The sequence below is a fragment of the Bos taurus genome, chromosome 13 (genome assembly GCF_002263795.3).
Source record: "Bos taurus isolate L1 Dominette 01449 registration number 42190680 breed Hereford chromosome 13, ARS-UCD2.0, whole genome shotgun sequence".
Taxonomy (NCBI): Eukaryota; Metazoa; Chordata; class Mammalia; order Artiodactyla; family Bovidae; genus Bos; species Bos taurus.
The window spans coordinates 75,512,535-75,536,474 of record NC_037340.1 but is presented as its reverse complement, the minus strand read 5'-3'; the positions used below and the strand labels follow the sequence as shown (position 1 = coordinate 75,536,474).

General features: G+C 46.2%; 1 protein-coding gene across 3 annotated transcripts in view; it reads right to left on the bottom strand.

Moving 5' to 3' along the window:
- Window positions 1-23,940, bottom strand: part of EYA2 (EYA transcriptional coactivator and phosphatase 2) — a 264,116-nt gene that overhangs the window by 225,310 nt on the left and 14,866 nt on the right. The window contains exon 1 of one of the 3 annotated variants that reach the window (XM_059892762.1): window positions 2,426-2,587. The exons of the other annotated variants lie outside the window; for them this stretch is intronic. Coding sequence (XP_059748745.1) covers window positions 2,426-2,457 — 32 coding nt within the window. The 5' untranslated portion in view covers window positions 2,458-2,587. Of the gene's footprint in view, window positions 1-2,425; window positions 2,588-23,940 lie in introns of those variants that run through there. 3 annotated transcript variants of the gene reach the window in all.

Genomic DNA, 23,940 nt, shown 5'->3' with positions numbered 1-23,940 from the left:
TAACAGTGCTTACTAAAGTTCTACACAGAGTGCACTGGGGCTTCCCTGGTGGTCCAGTGGCTAAGACTCTGCATTCCCAATGAAGGGGGCCCGGGTTTGACCCGTGGTCAGGGAACTAGATTCACATGCTACAACTAAGACCTCCCATGCCACAACTAAGAGCTTGGTGCAGCCAAATAAAAAATCTTTTTTAAAAAGAGTGCATCTATTTCCTTACCCTAGGGGAAGTGTCTTTATTTTCTTAGCCTGATAGATGAAATCCCATGGACAGAGGAGCCTGGCAGGGCTACAGTCCTTGGGGTTGCAAAGAAGTCAGGCACAACTTAATTACTAAACAGCAACAAAATTGTCACCCTATTCTAGAAATTTTAGAAACTAAGCCCCAGAAAGATTACAGAGCCTGCCTGTCAGTAGTGCCTAACACGGCTCGGGAGCCGTGTTAGGCATTACTGATGCCTGCCAAAGCCACAGCTAAGGATATGAACCTAGGAGTTTGGTTTTAGACATTGTGTGTAATCAACATCATCTCACTAAATCCTTCCAGTGCCACTTCAAGAAAGACATACATGACATGTGATCCAGTGAGGGGGCTTGCCCAGACTCAGGATTCAAACCCGGGCCCCTGGGGTCCCAAGGCACAGTCTTCTCACCACACCATCTCTTTGATGACACCCCCAACCAGCCTTCTCCACCAAATACCCTTTGGCAGCCTGTGGGACCAGGGCTTTTGAAAGATGCTGTGTCTTGCACAGTGCCCACTGTCTATTTCAGAGTTGTTTCCCCATTTACACCGAAGGGAACGATCTGAAATGGCACTTCCAGGCCACGAGACAGATGGCGAGTCAGGAGGCTGAGGAGCCGGCGGGCAAAGCTTTCACCTCGGGGTCACTGGCCAGCTCTGCGGGTCCACTGAAGCGACAGGCACCCTTCCCCTCCCACAGCTGTTGGGCCTCGCCTGTGAGAGGCCTGGGGGTGCCTGGCCTGGTCAGTGGGAGACAGCTGGCCACAGCCCCCAGTGGCACCAGCTGCCTGGAGCTGTCTACCCCTCCCTCAGCTGGCCTGTCGCCTTCCTCTCCCAGATTCCCTTGCCTGGGCCTGACCACGATCACAGAACAAAGGGTTTAACTCCTTGAGGACCAGAGCCCAGAGAGCTGGGCTCTAGCCCTGGCTACATGGGTGATCTCCATGCCTTTTCTTTTACATCTTTGTCATCATTTGAGTTTTCAGCCATGTGACCTCAATAACTGCTGTTGTTCTTCTCGTTTGTTTTTAAAATCAGTAATAGTATTTGCAGAGTGGTTAGGCTTCCCTGGTGGCTCAGATGGTAAACTGCCTGCTATGCAGGAGACCCACGATTGATCCCTGGGTCAGGAAGATCCCCTGGAAAAGGGAATGGCAACCCACTCCACTATTCTTGCCTGGAGAATCTCATGGACAGAGGAGCCTGGTGGGCTACACGTCCTTGGGGTCACAAAGAGGCGGACATGATTTAGCAAGTAACACTTGGGTTACTCGCAGAGTGATTAGGAATGTGGGCTCTGGATACAGACACACCAATCCTGTGTCCCCACTTAGGACCAAAGTGGTCTTGGGCCAATGATTAACCTCTTCATGCTTCTGCATTCTTGTTTATATAATAATAGTTCATTGGTTTGTGTTTCTGTCCACTCTGTCTAAGAAGCCCATCTATTTATTTATATTTTTAAATTGGGGTGAATCCTTGAAAGGCCAGATCAAGCCATTTTCCTCCATGAAGATTCCTGAGATATCAGGCAGGCATATCATACTCCGGGTATATCTTCTCACAGATCTTTGAATAATAATGGGCCCACAGAAGATCGTTCATCTAACAACAATTATAAATGGCTATAGTTTTATTGGGTACTTACTATATACCCAGCTCTGTCCTAATACTTAACATATATTATTTTACTCTTTCCTAAAACTTTAGGTACTATTAATATATCCATTTTACAGATAAGGAAGTTGAGGCTTAGAGAGGGTAAGTGACTTACTCAAGATCCTAGCAGTAATATGGGGAACAACTAGACCTTGATGAACTTCCTGGGGGATGGGCAAACCCATTACATAAGGCAGAAAGGTTAGAGGGTTTGCTGCACCATCTTTTACAAATAGAGGGCAGAAAGCCAAGAGCTCTGATTTCTAAGAATATCAGCCCTGCTCTCTTACAGCAACGTTCTGCTGCAAACAAATTAGCTTCTGTGGTAAGGATTTACAGTAAATCATCCTCTTTCCCTGGAAGATGTGCATATTGGGACCATTTTCAGTGCAAATGACAGGAAATTTAGCTCAAATTGGTTTAAGTAAGAAGGGGAATTTATTGACTCACATAACTAGAAACCTTAGGATTAGCTAACTTCAGATATAGCTTGATCAAGGGATTTAGAAACAGTAAAGTCATTACCATCCCTCTTGCTCTGTTTCACTCTCCTCCATGTTGGCTTCATTCTCAGCATTCTTTCCCCCAAGTTGTTGGCAAAGATAGTCCTTGGTGTGTCCAGCTTGATCCCCTGCCAGCTCTTCAATCCCTATAATAAGGTTATATTTTTTCTTAATAGTACCAGCTAACACTCAGGAATTATTCTGATTGGCCAAGTTTGGACCATGTGCCCATCCCTGAACCAATCACCATCACCAAGGTGATGCTATATAGTACTCATTGGTCAAACCTGTGTCATATGCTCACCAGGCATGTGGGAAGGGGAGTCAGACCCTCCTGAACTGAGAGTGGGGAAGGAGTGCTTCCCAAAAGGACAATCAAGATGATTTTACATCAAGAAAGTGGAACGGATCTGGACTGGCAACTCCCAGTCCAGTAGCCGAGAGAGAGAGAGACACGTAAGTTCATCATGAAACTTTGGGGTAATAGATAAAACAGTGAAACGCCACAGCACAGAACTAGAGCAGAGGGAAATCTCTGCAACCTGAGAGTGGGTGAGGGACTCCTCAAGGAAAATCAAGGCAAGTTACCCAAAGAAGAGGAAGGAATGTTAGCTAGCCCCAAAACTCAGAGGTCTCTCTGGGTCTGGAATGGCAGGTCTGGAAAATACCAGTTAACTGGTTTCTTTTCACAACAACCCTATGAAGTAGATACTGGTAGAATTTCCATTCTAAAGATAGGGAAATAGGGCATTTAAACCACTTGCCCAGCTGAGTAGCACTGGAACCGAAACCCAGGCAACAGGCTGAGTCTTTTTTTAAAAAAATATTTATTTATTTTTTGGCTGTGTTGGGTCTTAGTTGTGGTTTTCAGGCTTCTCTCTAGTTGAAGGGTGAAGCTTTAGCTGCCCCGAGATAGGTGGGATCCTAGTCTCCTGACCAGGGATCAAACCGTCATCCCCTGCACTAGAAGGTGGATTCTTAACGGCTGGACCACCAGGGAAGTCCCCAGCAGTCGGAGTCTTAATCGCAAGGCTGACTGCCCCTCCTAAAAGAGGCAGATTCTGAATCATGTGATTCAACTTGGCTACCAAGGAGAACTTCCCATCCTCAGTATTGCCTTAAGCATCACAAGCTGATGCACCAAATTCCAGACAACCCCCACTTCTTAAAGACATGCTGACTTCGCAGAGCTCTCTCATCCCTAAATCTGACCACCTCCCTTTCCCTAACTCCGCTTCACCTCCACCATCAGAAGGAGACTCTATCTTCCCAACTGCTCTCCCAGCCATCCTCTCCATCCCAAGACCAGTTCAGGATTCACCTTCATGTCTTTCTGTGATGACCCACAGCCTCTGACTGCCCCTCAGTCCCTCCTTTGTGGCTTTCATCTTGGCTTCTTGGCAGCTCACCCTCCCCTTTCTCCTTTTCTCTCTCTCCTTCTCTCCATTTCTCTCCATCTCTCTCTTTGCTCTCTCACTGCTTACTTTGTGAGAAGCCAACCAACACACCACGAGCAGCCCTATAAAGAGGTCCATGTGAAGAGGAGCTTCGGCCTCCTGCCAACAGCCACGTGACGTGTGCTAGTTGTTGAGTTCTGCCTGACTCTATGCAACCCCATGGACTGTAGCCCGCCTGGCTCCTCTGTCCATGGAATTCTCCAGGCAGCTGGAGTGGGTAGCCATTCCCTTCTCCAGGGGATCTTCCCAACTCAGGGATCAAACCCCCATCTCCTGCATTGCAGGTGGACTCTTATACCATCTGAGCCACCAGGGAAGCCCTAGTATAATGATACCTCACATAAATACAGCCCCAGCTTTGGCCTTGATTCCAGTTTAGTGATGGATCCTGAAGCAGAGGACCCAGCTAACAAGCTTCATCCAGATTCCTGCCCTCCACACTGTGATATAATAAGTATTTGTTTTATCAAGTCATGATGTTTTGGGGGTGGGTAATTTGTAACACAGCAATAGATAACTACTATACACACTGAAGTATTTAAGGATGAATTAGGATGTCTGCAAGAAACTCTCAAATGGTCGAGCAAAAATTTATAGAGAAAGAGAGTAATAAAGTGAACGTGGCAAACTTTTAACAACTGGTGCCATGTGATAAGGATCTGATATTCACTGGACCACACTGGTAAATTTTGTGGGTTTGATAGTTTCCAAATTAAGAAACTGGGGAGAAAAAGAGAAAAGAATAGACTTTGGAGGTGGGCTGCTTCTGTTTGAATCTGGACTCTACTTAAGTAGCCCTTTGGGTTACTTAACTCTCTGGGCCTCAGTTTTCACATCTGTTGTACTTGCAAATGGCATCTATCATAGGACTGTGGTGATGAGTAAGTGTACTGGTGGAGGTACAGCTATAAAATCAGGGTCTGGTTCCCCAAAGAGTCAGTTGTACTGTGTCATGCAGTACCCTGAGCCTGGTGCAGAAATCTGGTGAATAGTAAGCCCACAAGAAATATTTGTAGAATGAATGAATGAGTCAGTTTTCTACCCAGTGGTTTGCAGTCTCCTCTTGGTTTTGAAGAACTCCCCTGTGAGTTAATGTGGCCAGAAAAATCTCTCTGGGATTCAAGAATTCTAAAATGCCTTGCTAGGAGGCATATCCTGAAAGGTTGGATTAAAAAAGAAAAAAAATCAAGACATGATGAAATGCCTGCATTGGACTCCAAGCTAGAAAACCAAGGAGAAATAGACAATTACAGGTTTCTCTTGCAAACAACAAGGCCATTCTCTAGACTGACTTTCCTGTGTGCCAGGCAGAAAATTACCACCAACCTCCAAAGAGAAGTCTGTATAAGGTAATACTAAGTAAGCCTTGTACCAAGTGTCTTCAGTATCCCAGGCACTGTTTTTCCTTATGCCTAATAATCCCTTCAATCCTTACAACTAGAAACTAGTACTATTATCCTTTCCATTGGACAGATGAGGCACAGTGAGGTGAAGTAACTTGCTCAAAGTCACACAACTTTGGATCTCAGTTGTGATTTCAAACAGTCTCAGATCAAATCCATATAAATACAAAAGTACGATGATTATAAAACCCTTATTCTCCATGAAGTTCCTCCTGTAGGTTCATGTCCATGAATTCAACTCTAATCCCCCCCAACTGAGATTTTTTCTCCTGAAACGTGAGCTAGATTTGTGTGTACTTTGTACATACACAGAGGGATTTATTACTTTGCAGTCAAACGGCTCCAGAGCAGTGTTGTCTTTCTTTCTTCTCAGGGCAAGGCTGTCATAAATTAAAAGGGCTCCCCATTCGGCCTGGCACTTAGCTGGGCCACTTAAAATCACTTTGGACTTTGCCCTCAACTGACCTTTCCAAACCACTTTCCAGGCATTACTCCTTCCGGGACCTGAGTGGGGTTGATCACAAGAACTTTACTCTTGTAAATGGAGCCACAAATTATTCCAGGCACAAGAAAGGGGAAAAAAATCTCCAAGTCACAGCACCAAAACGCTAGCTACAGTCAAATCCTGGGAATGACAGGACTGTCACAGGAGCTGGGGGCACCCCTCCTGTTATCCTGGGAGAAGTGAGTCAGGGAGAAGCACCAGCCTTCTTTTCCTGTCCTGTTTGAGGAGGGCTGGGGGCAAATTTTCCTCAATGGATGTCTTTTCACCCCACCCAAGGAGCAATATTTAATATCCGTGTGATCTGGGAAGAAAGGCATCTGCCTTTGTGGGAGGAAATGGTGTCCCTTTTGTCCGCAAAACCAAATGCTGTCATTTCCCCTCAAAGTGTTTGATGGGAAGATGATGATAAGAGTAATAGCCACTATTTAATAAGCTCTTATTATGTCATAACCTCACTTAATTATCACTATTACTCCTACTCATTAAAAGCATACGACTACTGATATTTATTTATCTGATGTATATCAAGAGCATATTACGTACCAGGAACTCTTCCAAGCACCTAACATAATTCACTTAATTCGCACAGCAGCCCTGTAAGCAGGTACTAAGATTAGCTCTGTTTTTTTTTTTTTTAGACGAGGAATCTGAGGCACAGAGAGGTGACATCATTTGCCCAAGGTCACAGAGCTGCTAAGTGCTTTACCTCTCCACCAAGATACATGGGATCAAAACTCATTTTCCAAGAGAGTCAGATGAGTACCAGAGGTGACGTGCCTTGAAAATGGTAATAAGAGTAATTAGTAACATTGCCATTTACTGAGCATTTCTTATGTGCCAAGCGCTTGGCTGGCACAGTTCCATTTAATCCTCACGATCAGCCCAGGAGACAGGTACTATCACTAAGCCATTTAGAGAAGGAGACCGAGGCCCAGAGAGGTGGGGCAGGTCACAGAGCCAGTAGTGTATGCAGCAGCAAGGATTCAAATCTAGGCTAATTCGGTGGGTGGCAGTCTATGCAAGCAGATGCTACAAAATTGTTCCCAGCAGGCTGCCCTGAAGCGGCATCAAATGAGAGCCTGGCAATCTGCCTCAAGCATTCTCTACACAGTCCGGGTTTAGCTTTGAGCAGAGCTGTGATTCGGGGGAAATATGCTCCACATCCCCACTAAGTCTGATCCTCTTCTGTCTGCACCGGTGCACTGGCCTCCCCACTGGCCACCCTGCCTCGGACGCAGCGTCCCCTATCGTGTCCTTGGGTATCATGAAAATAACCAAGGAGTTTGCGTCTTCACATAGTAGGTGCTCAGCAAATTTGTGTTGGATGAAGGAATAAATTCTAAAACACGAGGTGGACCATAGCCCTTTCCTCTTTGAACCATCTGACATTCAAGACCCCTGGTCACCTGGCCCCTTCTCAATTCTCCAACTTTGTCCACCTACTCCCATCCAATTCCCTATGATCCACGCATGTGAGCTTGGTATCTGCTTCCTAAACATGTCATTTAACGCTTTGGGGCCTTTGCTCATGCTGTTTCCTCTCTCTGAGGTTCCCTTCCCTTCAGTCCAGACCTCCTGTCCCACTTTTTGAACTCTCATTCTAACCATGCAACCATCTTCTTCAAGGGTCAAACTGATACCTGTTATCCCTAACTGCCCAGTGTTTACCTCGCCTTCTCTAACAGCATCTCGACTTTCCTCTAGAGAAACACTCCTCCTTCACTCTCAGTCTATACAAATTGACAGTCTCACATTGTCTTTCAAAGGGATGGGCATAGGTCCCAAGCCTAGCCAATCAGAGCTTTGGCCTGTCCTCGACCAATGTGATTGGTTGAGGGATGGACACATGTTCCAAGCCTGGCCAATCAGAGCTTTGACTCATTGCTGGCCATCGTGATTGGTTCAGGAATGGATATGGGACCCAACTTGGACAGTGAGAGTCAATCCTGTGGCTCCAGTAGAGATTTTGGTTGGAGCCCTCTGGGACTATGGGGATGCGGAAGCTGATGCCAAGCTCTTCTTACTGATGTTGCTGCCTAAGTCCGTAAGGATGCCTTGTCTCCTTATCTGCCATATTAATGGAGGTGTGGCCAGTCAAATGGCAGCTGCCATCATCTGTTACTTAAGGACTCTGACCACTCGGCGTTCCCTTTTGCCTCTCTGCATGTTCTCCTGCCGTCCCCAGCTATACAAAGGGGTCTCTCTGCCTCACCCACCCAGAGCTAACCTAACTGAGTCATTATCACATGCTCATCAGTGTCAAGCTCCTAGCACACTTCTCTCTTTTAAATCTGATATGATCCTTTGAGGAAGACACCCATCAGTCTTCCCATTCTACAGGGCCAGTAACTGAGGCTCAGAGAGAGTAAGCCCTTTGCCCCTTCTTAGCAGAGCTGAGGTTTTAAACCCCATTCCAGGTCGCACATCTGTGAACTGCTAGAAGGATGTGGTGGTGGTGGCACTAAACTTGAAAGATGTTAGTGTTTAGCCTTGTAGGAAAGGTGGTCATGGGGACAAAAGAGGGTTTTTTAGGTAGGGGAATGAGGGAGGCAAAGGCCTGGGAGGTGGGAACTCTGGCCATACAACAAGCTCATTTGGCTGATGTGTGGGAGGGCAGAAGTAAGCTATGATGGGGATGGTAGTGGGAGGGGGAAATTAAAAACAAACTACTTAATCTCATTCTGTCCCCTTCAGTTCCTGAGAGGTCCCCCAGCTAAACAGGCTGGGTAGCTAAGGCAGCCCTGTGGCTTTTTCGGCTGCCGAGCTGGCACCCTGAGTAAATTTCAGGGGATAGGAGATCACAGCGCTGAGGACACAGTGTTCGAGCTATTTGTGGCCGCATGAATTAATCTCTTCCATGTGCAGAGATATTTCCATAGTTCTCCTGAGACTCCCGTTGGTGGGGAAGGCGAATGCTTGATCAGCTTGGATGGCTTCTTCTTGGGACATTCAAGCCAAATCTGGCTACTTCTGCAGCCCGGAAATGATTGCTCAGTGGTCAGTGAAAAATCGACCCAAATTGCAACTCCAGGACTTGACTGCAGAGAAGCAGAGTCAGCCACTTAGGCAATGAGGTTCTGATGTACGTCACTGGGGTCTGAGTTCCAGGCCTGAGTACGTGAAATGGATTTAAAAGCTCGCAAATAAGAATAACAGCTCATATTCATCAATGCTGAATATTGATCTGCCAAGCACTGTTTTACTCTGTGTCATTTAATCCTCAGAATAACTCTGTGAAGAGGTATTATCATTAACTCCATTTTACAGAGAAGAAAACTAAGGCCCAAAGATGTTAAATAACATGACAGGGTTTCCAAATGGGTAAGTAGAGTGAATAAAGGCTTCTGGCTCCAGAGCCTGTTCTCTTGGCTACAATGCTACCAGCCTTTTTTTTTTTTAAGACTTTTTTAAAGAACAGTTTTAGGTTCACAGCAAAACTGAGCAGAAGGTACAGGATTTCTTAAATATACTCTGCCCCTAAGCATGCATAGTGCTATCAACATACCCTAAACCTATCAACCTCCCCTACCATTGGTCTAGTGGTTAAGAGTCTGCACTTCCAATGCAGGGGGCATGGGTTCAATTCCTGGTCAGGAACTAAGATCCTACATGGCCAAAAGAAAAACATCTCCTACAGGAGTGGTACATTGTTACCACCATCAAAGAACATGCACTGACGCAATATTATCACCCAAAGTCCATACTTTACATCAGGGTTCATCTTGGTGGTATACAACCTATGTTTGGACAAATGTGTGACGACATATATCCACCATTAAAGTACCACATGTAGGAGTTCAGTGCCCTGAAGATCCCATGTGCTCGACCTATTCACCCCTCCTTCCTCCTAACCCCCTGGCAACTACAGATCTTTCAACTGTCTCCTTAGTTTTGCCTTTTATAAGATGTTGGAACCACACAGCATATAATTGGCTTCTTTCCCTTAGTAATGTGCATTTACGTTTCCTCCATATCTTTTCATGGCTTGATTGCTCATTTCTCTTCAGTGCTAAATAGTTTTCCACAGCCGGTTTATTCATTCAGCTGCTCAAAGACATCTTGGTTGCTTCTCGGTTTTGGCAGTTATGAATAAAGCTGCTATAAACATTCATGTGCACGTTTTTGTGTGGACATAAGTTTTCAGCTCCTTTGGGTAGATACCAGGGAGAATGACTGCTGGATAGTAGTAAGAGTATATTTAGTTTCATAAGAAACTGCCGAACTCTCTTCCAAGTGGCTGTACCATTTTGCATTCGCACTGGCAATGAATGTGAGGCTGTGTTGCTCCACACCCTTGCCAGCATTCGGTGCTGTCCCGCCTGCTTTTAAAACATTAATGAAATACTAGTATGATTCAATTCTGCATTTTAATGCTAGCCTGGGGAAAATCGAGGTCAAGCCCAGATCCAGGTCTTTATTGAAATACTTTGATTTTCGGCTCTACTACTACTAACTACATGTCCCCAGGTGAATCCCTCCCCTGTTCTCAGCCTCAGTTTTCTCATCTATAAGGTGGACATCCCAACCAGTAGCTATAGAGGTGACTGAAGACAATCCATATGGCATGCCCAGTCACAGGAGACTGGTGATCCTCAACTTGGGGTGGTCTTGCCTCCCAGGAGGCATTTGGTAATGTCTGTAAACATTTTTAAATTTATTTATCTTTAAATTATTTTTCTTGGAATATAGTTGCTTCACAATGTCGTGTTAGCTTCTACCATACAGCAAAGTGAATCAGTCAGATGAATACCTGTATCCCTCCCCTTTCAGACTCCCCATTTTAGGTCACCACAGAGCACTTGAGTAGAGTTCCCTGAGCGACACAGTAGATTCTCATTAGTTACCTATTTTATACATAGTAGTACATATATGGGGCTTCCCTGGTAGCTCAGCCGGTAAAGAATCCACCTGCAATGCAGGAGACCCTGGTTCAATTCCTTTGGGAAGATCCCCTGGAGAAGGGATAGGCTACCCATTCCAGTGTTCATGGGCTTCCCTGGTGGCTCAGAGGGTAAAGAATCCACCTGAAATGCGGGAGATGTGGGTTCAATCCTTGGGTTGGGAAGATCCCCTGGAGGAGGGCATGGCAACCCACTGCAGTATTCTTGCCTGGAGAATCCCCATGGACAGTCCATGGGGTCATAAAGAGTCGGACACAACTGAGCAACTAAGCACAGCACAGCACAGTAAATATATGTGTGTGTCAGTCCCAACTTATCCCTCGCTCCGCTTTCCCCACTTGGCGTCGATATATTTGTTGTCTATGTTTGTGTCTCTATTTCTTGGAAACATTTTTGATTGTCACAGCTTGAGAGGGTGGGGGATGCTCCTGGCATCTACAGGATACAGGCCAGGGGTGCGGCTAAATTCTACGGTGCTCAGCACCTCCGCAACAGAACCATCCAGCCCCCAACTGTGAGCTGAGAAACCCTGCAGTAGGCATTCCAAAGTGACCTCTATAGTGACTATGATTATTCCTCAGGGTCATGGTGAGCACTAAACTGGCTGACATTTACATAAGGTTCCTAGCACAGTGCCTGGCACAGAGTGGAGTCTTCAAAAACAGCTTGCTTTCTCCCTCTCTGCCTCCCTCCCATCAAGGCCAAAATGAAACAAGAAACTGTTCATTAATTTCTCTTTTAATGTGCATCTGTGCCTTCTCTGCAGAATTTCTCAGAACGCACAATCTAGAAACCAAACCACAACCTCCTCTTTTTGTCATCACTTCTCTTCCAGTTATCTTCTGGTCCATTCTGCAGCACCATCCACCTCCTCATCCTCTCCCTCTTCTCAAACCTCACAGAAGTCTCACCTTGGGCAGAGGACAACAGAGAATTGTGTATATGAGTTTGACTTGGGTTCTCAAGTCAAAAAAAGCCTTGGCAGTTCCCTCTTTGTGCGTGTGCACTCAGTTGCTAAATTGTGCCTGACTCTTTGCCACCCCATGGACTGTAGCCCACCAGCCTCCTCTGTCCATAGGATTTTCCAGGCAAGAATACTGGAGCGGGTTGCCATTACCCTCTCCAGGGGATCTTCCCCACCCAAGGATCAGACCTGAAACTCCTGCATTGGCAGGCAGATTCTTTAGCACTGAGCCACCAGGGAGCCCTCTTTGTAGAGCAAAACAAATCACTTCACCTCCCTGAGCACATTTCCTCATTTCTAAGATACAACTAATTAAATATGACAATATCTGAAAAGCTCTTAGCACAGAATCCAAAAAATGGCAGCTACTATCGTGTTTTATTTCTTAAAGTTTTTGAAATTTTTAATCAAAGTTCATATAGCTACATGTAAATTCAAAATTCATATAACACAGAATAGATACTAGAGGAAAACGCACCTCCAGCCCAGTTCTCAGGGGGCAACCACTGTCAACTTTTTTAGCTGTTCCTTCTGGTAATTAACTCCACATTTCTAAATAATATGCTGACACGACCATTTCTCGATGTGTCAGTTTTAGGCTTGATTTTACATGCATTCCCCCTATCCTGTTTCATCCAAATCAGAAGCATATTTTCCTAAAATCACAGAATCTTAGCAATGGAACAGACTGGGACATTATCTAATCCTGATATTTCCAGGCTTCTACATTCCACAAACTGGTAATTTTATAAAGGACACTGAAACACCCAAACACAGGAAGGGCATAGCCTCAAAGGGGCTTCCTGGTGGCTCTGACGGTAAAGAGTCTGCATGCAAAGCAGGAGATCCAGGTTTGATCCCTGGGTGGGGAAGATCCCCTGGAGAAGGAAAGGGTAACCCACTCCAGTATTCTTGCCTGGAGAATCCTGTGGACAGAGGAGCCTGGAGGGTTACAGTCCATGGTGTCGCAAAGAGTCAAACACAACTGAGTGAGTAACACCCACTCAGTCATAGTCTCAAAGGGCAGTCTTTTAAAAAAACATTAATTTCATCTTTCGGATTAAAATGTCACTACTCAATCCTCTTGGTCCTGAAACACACCAGTGTTGTGAGCCTCTGCTCAAGTCTTGTGTCCTAGCTCAAAGATGAAATCCCTGTATTATCACACAGGCTCTGCTTAAATGCTTCTGGGGACGGTCTACTCACTACTGCATGAGGCAGCCTCCTGGCAGCATCAGAAGGTCTAACTGGTGTGGAGTTGGAACTGCCCTTGCAACCTTTCATCCCATGATACCTGTTTGTCCCTAGGAACTCTAACTCCTCAAAAAAAGGGGCCTTTTCTCCATTACCCTCTTGACCCACAAGCTTACCCTCATGCCCCACATTCTTCACAAACGATCACTCCATCAATTTCACGGTTCCTTCCAGCCTCTAGATATGATTCTCTTCTTCCAAACATCCCCCAGCTCCTCCAGCTGAGGTTCCACAGGACCACAGGACTCTGACCTTTTGAGAACTCATTTCTCCAGCCCTCTCTTCCTTTCAGTTTTCAGAAAAAGCTTTGGGACTTTATTATTATTATTATTGTACAACTTATTTGTGATGGCAAAGCACGTCTGCAGGCCTCTCCCACCCCACAGTTCCCGGAGCCTGCTCCAAGCCCTCAGGAACAATGCTTCCATTTTGCTATTTTCTCACAAGTTTCTCTCCTTAGGATAGTCTGCCCTTGCTAAAAGTAGCTGTTGGCAGCAGGATCCGCATTTTAAGTAGCTTGGGTGGGAGAGCAGGGCCAGAACACAATGTGCTCTTGTTGGAGGGAAGAATTTGCTTGTAGTTCCGAGGTAGAGGCCCCCGACATCAGCGCGGTGCCGCTTCCGGGCCACACAACCTTCTAGAAGCCTTTCCATAAAGCAGTCCCTGAAAGCTGCCTCCCGACCTCCCCTCCCCGCACCGCCATCTGCACCCTGACCCACCAGAGGAGGAAAGGGAGACCCCAACGACAGCTGAGGTCAGTTTTCCACGAGCAGATGTAACACCACCACTCCAGGCCTTGGTGGTTTTACCTGTCCAGTGCCCTGTGCCAGAGAGCACAGAAAACAGCTTGAATCCTCAAGCCAGCTCCCCAAGGGCCCAGGCCAAGCAGGGTGGTGATGGATCCAGACTCTGGAATCTGAGAAATGTGGCTTCAAACTCCATCTCTGCCACTTATGGGTTGCCTAAGATTTTGAGTCCATGGGGTCACAAAGGGTTGGACACGACTGAACAACTGAACTGAAGATTTTGAGACACTCTGAACCTCAGTCTTCTCATCTGTAAAATGGGGACAATAGTACTTACTGCATAGGATTCAAGTGAGACAAAAACAAGATGTGTAGGTACTTGTCCCAGCACCTGGCACTTAGGAGGTGCTCAGTAAACAGCAGATCTTATTACTGTCCACATCCCCATTTATACATATATAACAAAAAGGAAATTCATGGAACTAAGAATGGTCCAGGCAGCACTTGAAAGATCAGAGACTGATGCCTAGAGTGGACTTTGACTGAAGGTTTGGGGGTTTTTATTTTCTCATTCATTCAAATGCACACCCCTGAGCTTGTTGAACAGAATGGTGAACCCAAGTAAGCACAGTGTCTGAGCCAAACTCCCAGATTTCAAAAGCCACCTCCTCCCTTGTCCAGATCCTTAACCTCTATGCCTCAGTTTCCTTATCTGTAAAGTGAGGATAATAAAACTATCTTCATAGAGATACAGTTTAGAGCAAATATATGTGGAGGACCTGCAACAGTCACCTGCCCAGTGATGCTCTCTTATTCAGTAAGAATCATCAGATATAGGCTGTTAACCTTCTCACACCAACTTGAGACTTCTTTTTCTGAACTTAAAAGAATTGAAAGTGAATGGAAATGAGATTTAAAAAAAATGACTCAGTGACTTAATGTTATGCAGGGCTCCGCTGGCATAACACTGAAAAACCATCACTGGAAGAGGCATTTCATTACCAGTTTAATAGATAAGAGTGTGGGTTCTGGGCAGAAATGTGGGGGTACTGCTCTAGCACTGACTCGCTCTGGGTCTTGACGCAACTTTACCTCCGTGACCTTCAGTTTTTTCATCTGTGAAAATAAGCATAACCATGCCTGATGTCAGGGGTCTTTCTGAGGAGTAAAGGATATAACAGGGCTGTGCTGTGCTGTTCTTAGTTGCTCAGTTGTGTCCAACTCTTCGCGACCCCATGGACCTGCCAGGCTCCTCTGTCCCTGGGGATTCTCTAGGCAAGAATACTGAAGTGGGTTGCCATGTCCTCCTCCAGGGGATCCAATCCAGGTCTCCTGCACTGCAGACAGATTCTTTACCATATGAGCCACCAGGGAAGCCCATGAATACTGGAGTGTTCAGACTTACTAGTACAAAGAACACACGTGTACCTTTTATCCAGATGCACTTGCTGAAAGCGTCTTATCCCATTTGATTTACAAACTGTTCTTTCTCTCCATACACATGTGCATGCGTGCACACACACACAATACACACACACACACACTCATCTAATTTTTTTCTGAACCATTTAACACTAAGTTACAGATACATGGCCCTTTACTGTTAAAGAATTCATTCATTCGGGGTGTATTTCCTGAGAATATTCTCGTACATAATCTCAGGACAGTTACCATCAGTTCATTGAATGCCAATATCCTATTTTACCTAATCCACTCTCCATATTACGATTTGTCAACTGACTAACCCTGTCCCGCATAGCATTTCCCCTCCTACATAGGACCCAATCTAGATATAGTCTCTGAAGTTAGTTGTCATATCTCTTTAGACTTCTTGAATCTGGCCTTTCTCTGTCTTTCACAACACTGGCGTTTTTAAAGAATAAGGTGGGGTTTTTTAAAAAACAGAGTGTTCCACATTCTGGGTTCCTCTGCTGTTTCTTCATGATTAGACTCAGGTTCTGCATTCTTGGCCAGCCCACTGCACGGCTGATGGTGTGTCCTTCTAAGGGTACCCTGTACCCACCCTCCTCTCACTGATGATGTTAATACTGATCACCCAGGCAACGTGTCATCTGATTTCTCCACTGCACAGTGACCACTTTTTCCCCCTTGAAATTAACAAGCCATCCATGGGGAGATCCTTAAACATCACACAAAGTTCCTGGCTCTCATCAACATCCCTACCCCAGACTTGGTATTCATGAATGATTCCTGATGGCACCAAATCTTTTACCATAATGGTTACAACATGGTATGTCTCCAATCCAGCCCTCCCTCCACACTTCCCGTCAGCCCTTGTCATTCTACTGTAAACAAGAAACCTCCCTCTCCGCTGTTTATTTACTTATCTATTTATTATTGGCTTAAACTCCTGGATCCCTATTTTTTCAAAGGTTTGTAATTCACTATTTGATACTCTTAAGTGTCCCAGGTGAAAGTCAGCTACTGTTACATTTCAAAATTCACTGTTTATTTGAATATAAAACAATCCATGTCCTTAGTAAAAGTTTTCAGAACGTGCAGAGAGTATATAAAGTGAAAAACAAAAATCTCTTCTCTCCCCATTCTACATCCCATAGTTAACTGCAGTTAACTATTTCCTATCCCACGTGCTAGAATTTTTCTAGGCATCTCAACTTACTATTAGTTTTACCCTTACTGTGACTCCATGATACAGTTTAGGGTCTTCCCTGACCTTGCTTACTCTGGCAGTTCATCAAATCACTTTGCATTCCCCTCCCCTGAGGTGGAGGTGTCCTGGGTATTAAAAATTGCTTTTATTATCCAAACTGAAAGTTGGTGAGGATGGTCTAAAGGCGGAGGGGTGGGAAAGTTAACTTGCTTCCTTCCCCTTCTGTGCCTTAGATCAGTCATCAACAAAAATAGGCCAATGTCATTTTGTAGAAGTGAGTCCAATCGCTATGAAAAAGCTTTCAAGAGGGCTTTATAAATGAAAGGGAGGACTTCCCTGGTGGTACAGTGGATAAGAATCTGCCTGCCAACGCAGGGAACAGAGGTTCAACCCCCGGTCAGAGAAGATAGCACACGCTTCGGAACAACGAAGCCCAGCTACTGACTGAAGCCTGTGCACTCCAGATGCTGGGCTCCGCAGTAAGAGAAGCCACCTTAGCAGAGTGCCCCCCGTTGTCGCAACTAGAGAAAGCCCTTGTGCAGCAACAAAGACTCAGCGCAACCAAAAATAAATACATAAATAATTTTTTTGAAGTTCAGGAAAGCATTCAAAAAACTTTGCAAAAATAAATGAAAGGGAGTGTTCCTATGATCAGAGGACATAATGGTTTGAACCATGGCTCTGCCCTATCCTAGCTGTGACACCTTAAAGCAAGTCACTTAGCCCCTCTGAATCTCTGTTTCCCCGTCTGTAAAATGGGGACAATTCCCGCCTCGCAGGGTGTCCATGCCGTCCTGTGTTGCCATTCCCTGAGCACCTACCACATACCTGGCACTCTCCCGGAGGCTAGGAACACAGCAACAATGAAATGACTACAGAGCCTTGGTTCAAAGAAGTTGGCTAGAACTATGCAGAAGGTTACACAACTAAGTATTTAATGACAAGTTTAAGTGCTTTGAGGAAGTACACGATGTTAGAAGGGTTTCCAAGCTTAGGGGCAGGCTGACCACCTGACCACTCCTGAGTATTGTGAGGGCAAAACCAAACCCATCACTCATGATCTTGTCACATCCACAAAGCCACCTGTGCTATTTACATATTTTTCCTCTAAATGCACTCTTCTCCCTTAAACAAATTGCACCTCGTTCTAGGAAATACTACTCATTATGTGCTTTACAGCTATCTTTCTCTATTTTTTCCTAATACAGATGAACAAGAACAGGTCAGTATTCAAAGAAACTTCCATAGCTCACTTCGGAAAGCAGACTGAGAGAATCTTTACACTGAGTTCTGACACACAGCAGGTATTCTGAAAACGTGAGTCTCTTTTCTCTTGGTCAGCTCTCCTGGAAGGAGCGTGATGATCATTTTAAAAACTTGGAATCCACAACTCTTCTCTCGACGAGCCCTCCCAATATGGCCCAGAAAGAAGAAACGTCACTCTTAACCCAACCTTAACCCAGCTCCCTGCTATACCATTAAAAGAGAGTTAAAACCACTTGGCTTTGCACCCTGGCTTAAATTTACACCAAAGTCCAGAAGTGCCAGTCCCAGAGCCAGGGAAAAAACACTTTCATCCAGTTCTATTCAGGGGAAATCCCATAAATCAAGAACACATCACAAAGTCACACAGCATGCACGCACGTGGACACACACGCAGACTCACTCAGATGCACACACACGGTCTTTCTTGAGTAATGAAAAGATTATTTAGACTTTTTTTTTAACTTCTTAATTTCATTTAATAGCATTTCAAGTTTCAGAGAAGTGGGGCAGACTTCGGTCAAGGAAGTTTAATTCTGTCTTAAAAAAAGTAAGTGGAAACCTCAGCCCTGGCATGGAGGGGGTCACAAATGGGATGCTGGCGGAAAAGGGGAGGCAGAGGGAATATCAGGGAGTGAAGACGGCTGGCTGTTCTGACACCGATGTATTCTGCTTGCACATTAAATTCACAGAAAATTCCTTCCCTGCTACAAAGAAATAATATTCTGTACCATTCGTTTTAAAATAAGCAGCCATTTCAGTTCATCTTTTGTTTCTTTGCTTTTGATATAAAGACGCAGCTTCAAGATATCGTTTACTTTCCTCTTAACTACACCATCAGGCTTCCCTGGTGGCTCATACGGTAAAGAATCGGCATGCGATGCAGGAGACCCAGGTGTGACCCCTGGGTCAGGAAGATCCCCCGGAGGACGGAATGGCTACCCACTCCAGTATTCTTGCCTGGAGAATCCCCTGGACAGAGGAGCCTGGTGGGCTACAGTCCATGAGGTCACAAACAGTCAGACACGACTGACGGACTAAGTGTGTGCGAGCACACACACACACACATCGCCATCAGAGAACCAGGAAGGGAGAAGTTCTATGATGGTAACTGACATTCAGCCCCAAGCATCCAGGGAGACTAGAGGGCAGGTTGGGGACTGCGGCAAAATGAAGACATGCTCTGGCTAAAGGGAGTGGACATTACTGAGATCCTCAATGGTCACCAGGCAGGAATGCAGACCTCACTTGGCAGATCTCCCAATGGTCTAAGAGCAGCCAGAAATGTGGGTTTTTATATGGAATCTCCTGATTTCTAAATGCTGGCAACTGATGCAAATTAAAACACTCCTGGGCCAAAGAAAGCACATCTGTGGGGTAGAGGTGGCCACAGGCTGCCCGTTGGTGACCTCTGATGAAGGAGGAAGAATAATGGGCCTGAAATCCAGAGATCTGGGTCTGGCCGAGGCCCGGAGACCAACTCAGCGTGTGGCTCTCCTCCTTGGCCTCTCCGAGCCTCAGTTTTCCCATCCGCGAAACGCAAGGGCGGCTGAGATAACAGCCAGGCTCTGCCATCTGGGACTCTCTTCCAAAGCAGTGAGTGGAAAGAGTGGCGTATGTAGGCCATGAAAGTGGGGCATAACTTGACACCCTTTCAAAACCCAGTAATTCAACGAGAAATGTTTCTCTTCGGCTGAGGTTTTGGGAGGCAGTGGGCGTGTTTTTAAAAAAACACAACACACCAAGTCAGGAATTTCATCAGGAAAAACGTGGCAGCCCTGAATGGGCTCCCATCTGGGGATTTGCTTGTTGAGAGAACAGGCTGTTCTGCCTTTGGCAAATGACATCTCAAGGCAGCCTTCTCCGTGGGGCCGAGGTCGGCCCCTCTGGGGGCTCCGACAGCAGTTAATGGCCAAGGACTGGCTGCCTGTGAGCACAGCAGAGACGCAGATAGAGGCCGCCAACCTCCAGGATTGGACAAAAAGAAAAAAAAAATGGCCAAACTACAAAGCTCTCAGGCAGGACACACTTCACAACTCCTTGTCCCCACCCCAGCTTCAGAAGGCCAGTCAGCCTTTGTCTACGATTAAACCCAAGCTTCTCATTCCTTCACTCAAACCATAACGGTCCTGGGACTCTGCATTTGCCCTGTGTGGCCTCTGGGCTACGCACAGTGCCAAACACCTTATGAATTATCTCATTTAATTCGAGTGGAACTCTTAGTGTGTCCACGGCACAGATGGATAAACTGAGGTTCAGGCAGGTAAAGTTACTGAGCGGTGGGATCTGGATTTAAACCTACGTCCATCCAAAACCAAAGCCTTCTAGGCTGTTGACTAATGTTTTGTAAGTATGAGTTCCCTAAGATCCCTAAGCCGCTAGCAAGAGCATCAGGGGCGTGCAGGGGCCGGTGTGCTCAGTCGTGTCCGACTCTGCACTGCATGGACTGTAGCCCGCCAGGCTCCTCTGTCCATGGGATTTCCTGGGCAAGAGTACTGGAGTGGGTTGCCATTTCCTTCTCCAGGGGATCTTTCCTGACCCAAGAATCGAACCCTCATCTCATGCATTGGCGGGCAGATTCTGCCAAGTGTGAGTTCTCCTGTGAAATATTCATCTTCTTGAGTCAATCCAACATGCTTGTCACAGAAAGAGGCATGCAGTGGACCGACTGAGCGGACCCACCTGTGCCTGCAGTGGTGACCCCTGCAGAGCTCCTTTGCAGTGGACCGGCTGAGCGGACCCACCCGTGCCTGCAGTGGTGAGCCCTGCAGAGCTCCTTTGCAGTGGACCGGCTGAGCGGACCCACCCGTGCCTGCAGTGGTGAGCCCTGCAGAGCTCCTTTGCTTTTTGTTCCTTGGTTGGTTCCATCGCAGAAATTTTCTGCCTCCATTTCCTCAAAATAAAAAGGAGGAATGTGGCTGGAGAGCCAAGGAAACATGGCAAGACAGCTGAGCGGTGGAAGGGGGCAATTCTGGCCTGGTCCAGTCCTAGCGGGGCCATTTGGGGCTTGCTGTTTAACCACGTTGAGTCCCTGTCACAGCCTCTAGAAAATGGGGTAATAAAAGAACCTCCTCATGAGCATGGAAGGAGAAGAGGCTGCACGTAAGCACTCACAGGCTCATAGGAAGAACGCCTAACCTTCCTTCTCAACCTGCTCCTCAACTTGCCTCCCTATGTTAGGAAATGTCAGCTCCATCTTCCCAGATACTCAGACCAAAAACCTTGGAGTCACCTTGGACTCTCCATAGCACTTCCCAGACCCATTCTGTTGGCAAGTTCCATTGGTTCCGCTTATACATCCAGAATCTAACTACTTCTCCCCACCCTTGCTGCTACTCGCCTACTCCAAGTCATTCCATTCAATTCAGTTGCTCAGGCGTGTCTGACTCTCTGTGACCCCATGCTCTGCAGCATGCCAGGCTTCCCTGTCCATCACCAACTCCCGGAGCTTGATCAGACTCGTGTCCATCGAGTTGGTGATGCCATCCAACCATCTCATCCTCTGTTGTCCCCTTCTCCTCCTGCCTTCAATCTTTCCCAGCATCAGGGTCTTTACCATTGAGTCAGTTCTTTGCATCAGGGGCCACAGTATTGACTCCAAGTCATTATCTCTTGCCATTAGCAGTCTCACAACAGAATTACCTGCTCTGTCTTTGCTGCCTGCTCTCAGGGCAATCAGAGGGGTTCTGCTCAATGTAAATCGGATCCTGTTTCTCTTCTGCTTGGTCCCTCCAGGGGCTCCCACCTCAGTCGCAGGAGAAGCCAAAAATCCAACCGTGGCTTAAAATGCTTAGGTCATCTGCCTCTGGCTCTCTGACCACATCTCTTGTCCCTCTCCCCTCTCTCTGTTTCAGCCACAATGGACTCTGGGCTATGCCTGAATACATCAAGCACAATCTCACTCAGGGCTTCTGCACGTGCTCATCGGCCAGATAGTTTATGGTGAGGCCCTCCCCACTGGTGGTGTGCTAGAGCCAGCCAGCACCAACCTGCAAGAAATTACTGGTAAATTGCTGTGAATATTGTGAACTGGTTTTTACACCATCAGGAGCTTGAATCAGCATGGTGGGAATATTTACACCATGGGAAGTGGCAAATGCTACAAATAAGGATCTTAATTTCCAGACAGCCAACTTACTAGAACACCACTGCACTGAGCACTTTATTTTAAATTAAAACTAAATTAAAAATACCACCTTTCCTTGCTGCATTACAACCCTCCTTGCTTCCCCCCTCCCACTTAATTTTTCTCCATAGCAGTTAACACTATATGTATATGTACATATAGTATAACACTAAATACTACATGTATTTTTCCTTGTCTTCCTGATATTGCCCATCTCTCTTCCACCAACAACACAGCTCCATGAGAGCAAGGACTTGGTCACTTGTTTTTGTTTGTTTTTTCCATTTCTTTGGCTGCACTGGGTCTTAGTTGTGGCATGCAGGGTCTTTGATCTTCCTTGCAGCACACGGGATCTTTTGGTTACAGCCTGTGAACTCTTAGCTGCGGCATGTGGGATCTAGTTCCCTGACCAGGGACTGAACCCAGGCCCCCTGCATTGGGAGTGCAGAGTCTTAGCTACTGGGCCAATTTGGTCAGTTTTGCTCTCAGCTTCCTGCCAAGTGCCTGGAACAGTGGCTGCCTCATAGCAGGTGTTCAATTAACATGTGTTGAATAGATGATTGGCACCCATTATTGTCATTATGTGAAATTGAAACATGGACACTATTTCAGACACTTGACCAGATTTGGAGCATGGGTCAAAGGCCAAAACAAATAAACAAAAAAACCAAGCCAGCAGTACACAGTACTGGCCTAGGGAAGCCTCATTTCCCTCCCTGGACAACCATGTTCCTCTGGGTTTCCATCACAGACCACTGTTAGGAGCTGCTGTGATGCAGGAGGCAACAAACCAAACCAGTCTTGGGGAAATTCACTCTTTGAGGAGCAGCTCACAGAATCAGAGCTGGAAGAGACACCTGGAGACCATCTGGTCCCTCTATCTGCTCTGCAGCAAGCCTCGATGCCGGTCCGCTCTCAGTGGCAGAACCGACTGTTTGCAAGCCTTTTGCAAGTAGTGGCCACGATGTCCTTTCACAGCTGAAAGTCAAGAAATTCTCCAAAGACTCTAAGATGCTTCAACCTCTCTTCCAATGCTGAATCCCTTCTATAACATCTTAGACAGGCTGTCATAAGTGGCCTCAATAGTTGGCAAGTTCACCTATGATTAAACCCAAATCAGCCAACTCAGAACCTCTACTGCCAATGCAGGGCCTGCCAGTGAGCAATTCAGGGCAAAAACAGTTTTGTTCTTTTTTTTCTTACGGTAACTCTTCTTACCAAACTGGTGGTGGATGCCTGGAGCACAGGGAACTATTTATTTCCGAAAGGAGTATGGTCCATATGTGGACATATTAAATGCCATCCTATAATGCAAGGACCCATCTCCACAAACAGAACTGTCCAACCTCAAATCTTCACGGGGCCAACGTTGAGAAACATCTTTTCCTTATTTTTCTTAATACTAACGACCAACTCGATTTACACTTCATTTTCATACTTTTGATGAAGACCTGGATATAGGAACGACTTCTCTTCCCTTTGAAACCTACTGTAGGACAGGAGGACAACCAACAGCACCATCCCAATGGCCAACGGTAATTAACCCTGGACCCCTGCTTTGGGGAGACAACAGAGAAAGGTGGGGACCGTGGGGAACTGAGAACTCATCCACCTAAAAGAGGCAATCATGTCCCAGTTCCAGTCAATTGAGGTCATGTGAAGATGTGGGCAAAGTGTCAACAGATCTTCTGATTTTTAAATGGAAGCCAGAAATCTGCATTGTTGTGTACTATGTCCAGATTTTCAAATGTTGGCTCCATTTTCTACTTTAAATGTTCTGCAGACAAAACAAAATGCCTTTTGGCTGCTGGCTTGCAACCTCTGTGTTGCATCAGATATTACTGTAGGGTCACTAAAGGCAACAGGAAAAAGGCAATAATGGAGTGGAGGCAACAGTGAAGGGCAAGGCTCAGAGGAGGATAAGAAACACAGGTTGATCGTCAGAAGCCCAGCAACATAAGCACAGCCTCCCCAAGGTCGCTCCAGCCACTCCAGGTGACGCTGAGACATTTCATTTTTTCCTCAGAAGTCTTCTGCAGCTCCCATGCTTGGCTGGAGCACCCCAAGATTGAGCATTAATTTTGTACAAGACACCATGAAAAGAGATGACCCTCTCTGAAACACCCTTGTGCATGCACACGCTAAGTCGCTTCAGTCGTGTCCGACTCTTTGCGACCCTATGGGCTGCAGCCCACCAGGCTCCTCTGTCCATGGGATTCTCCAGGCAAGAATATTGGAGTGTGTTGCTATGCCCTTCCCCCTGGGACCTTTCTGACCCAGGGATTG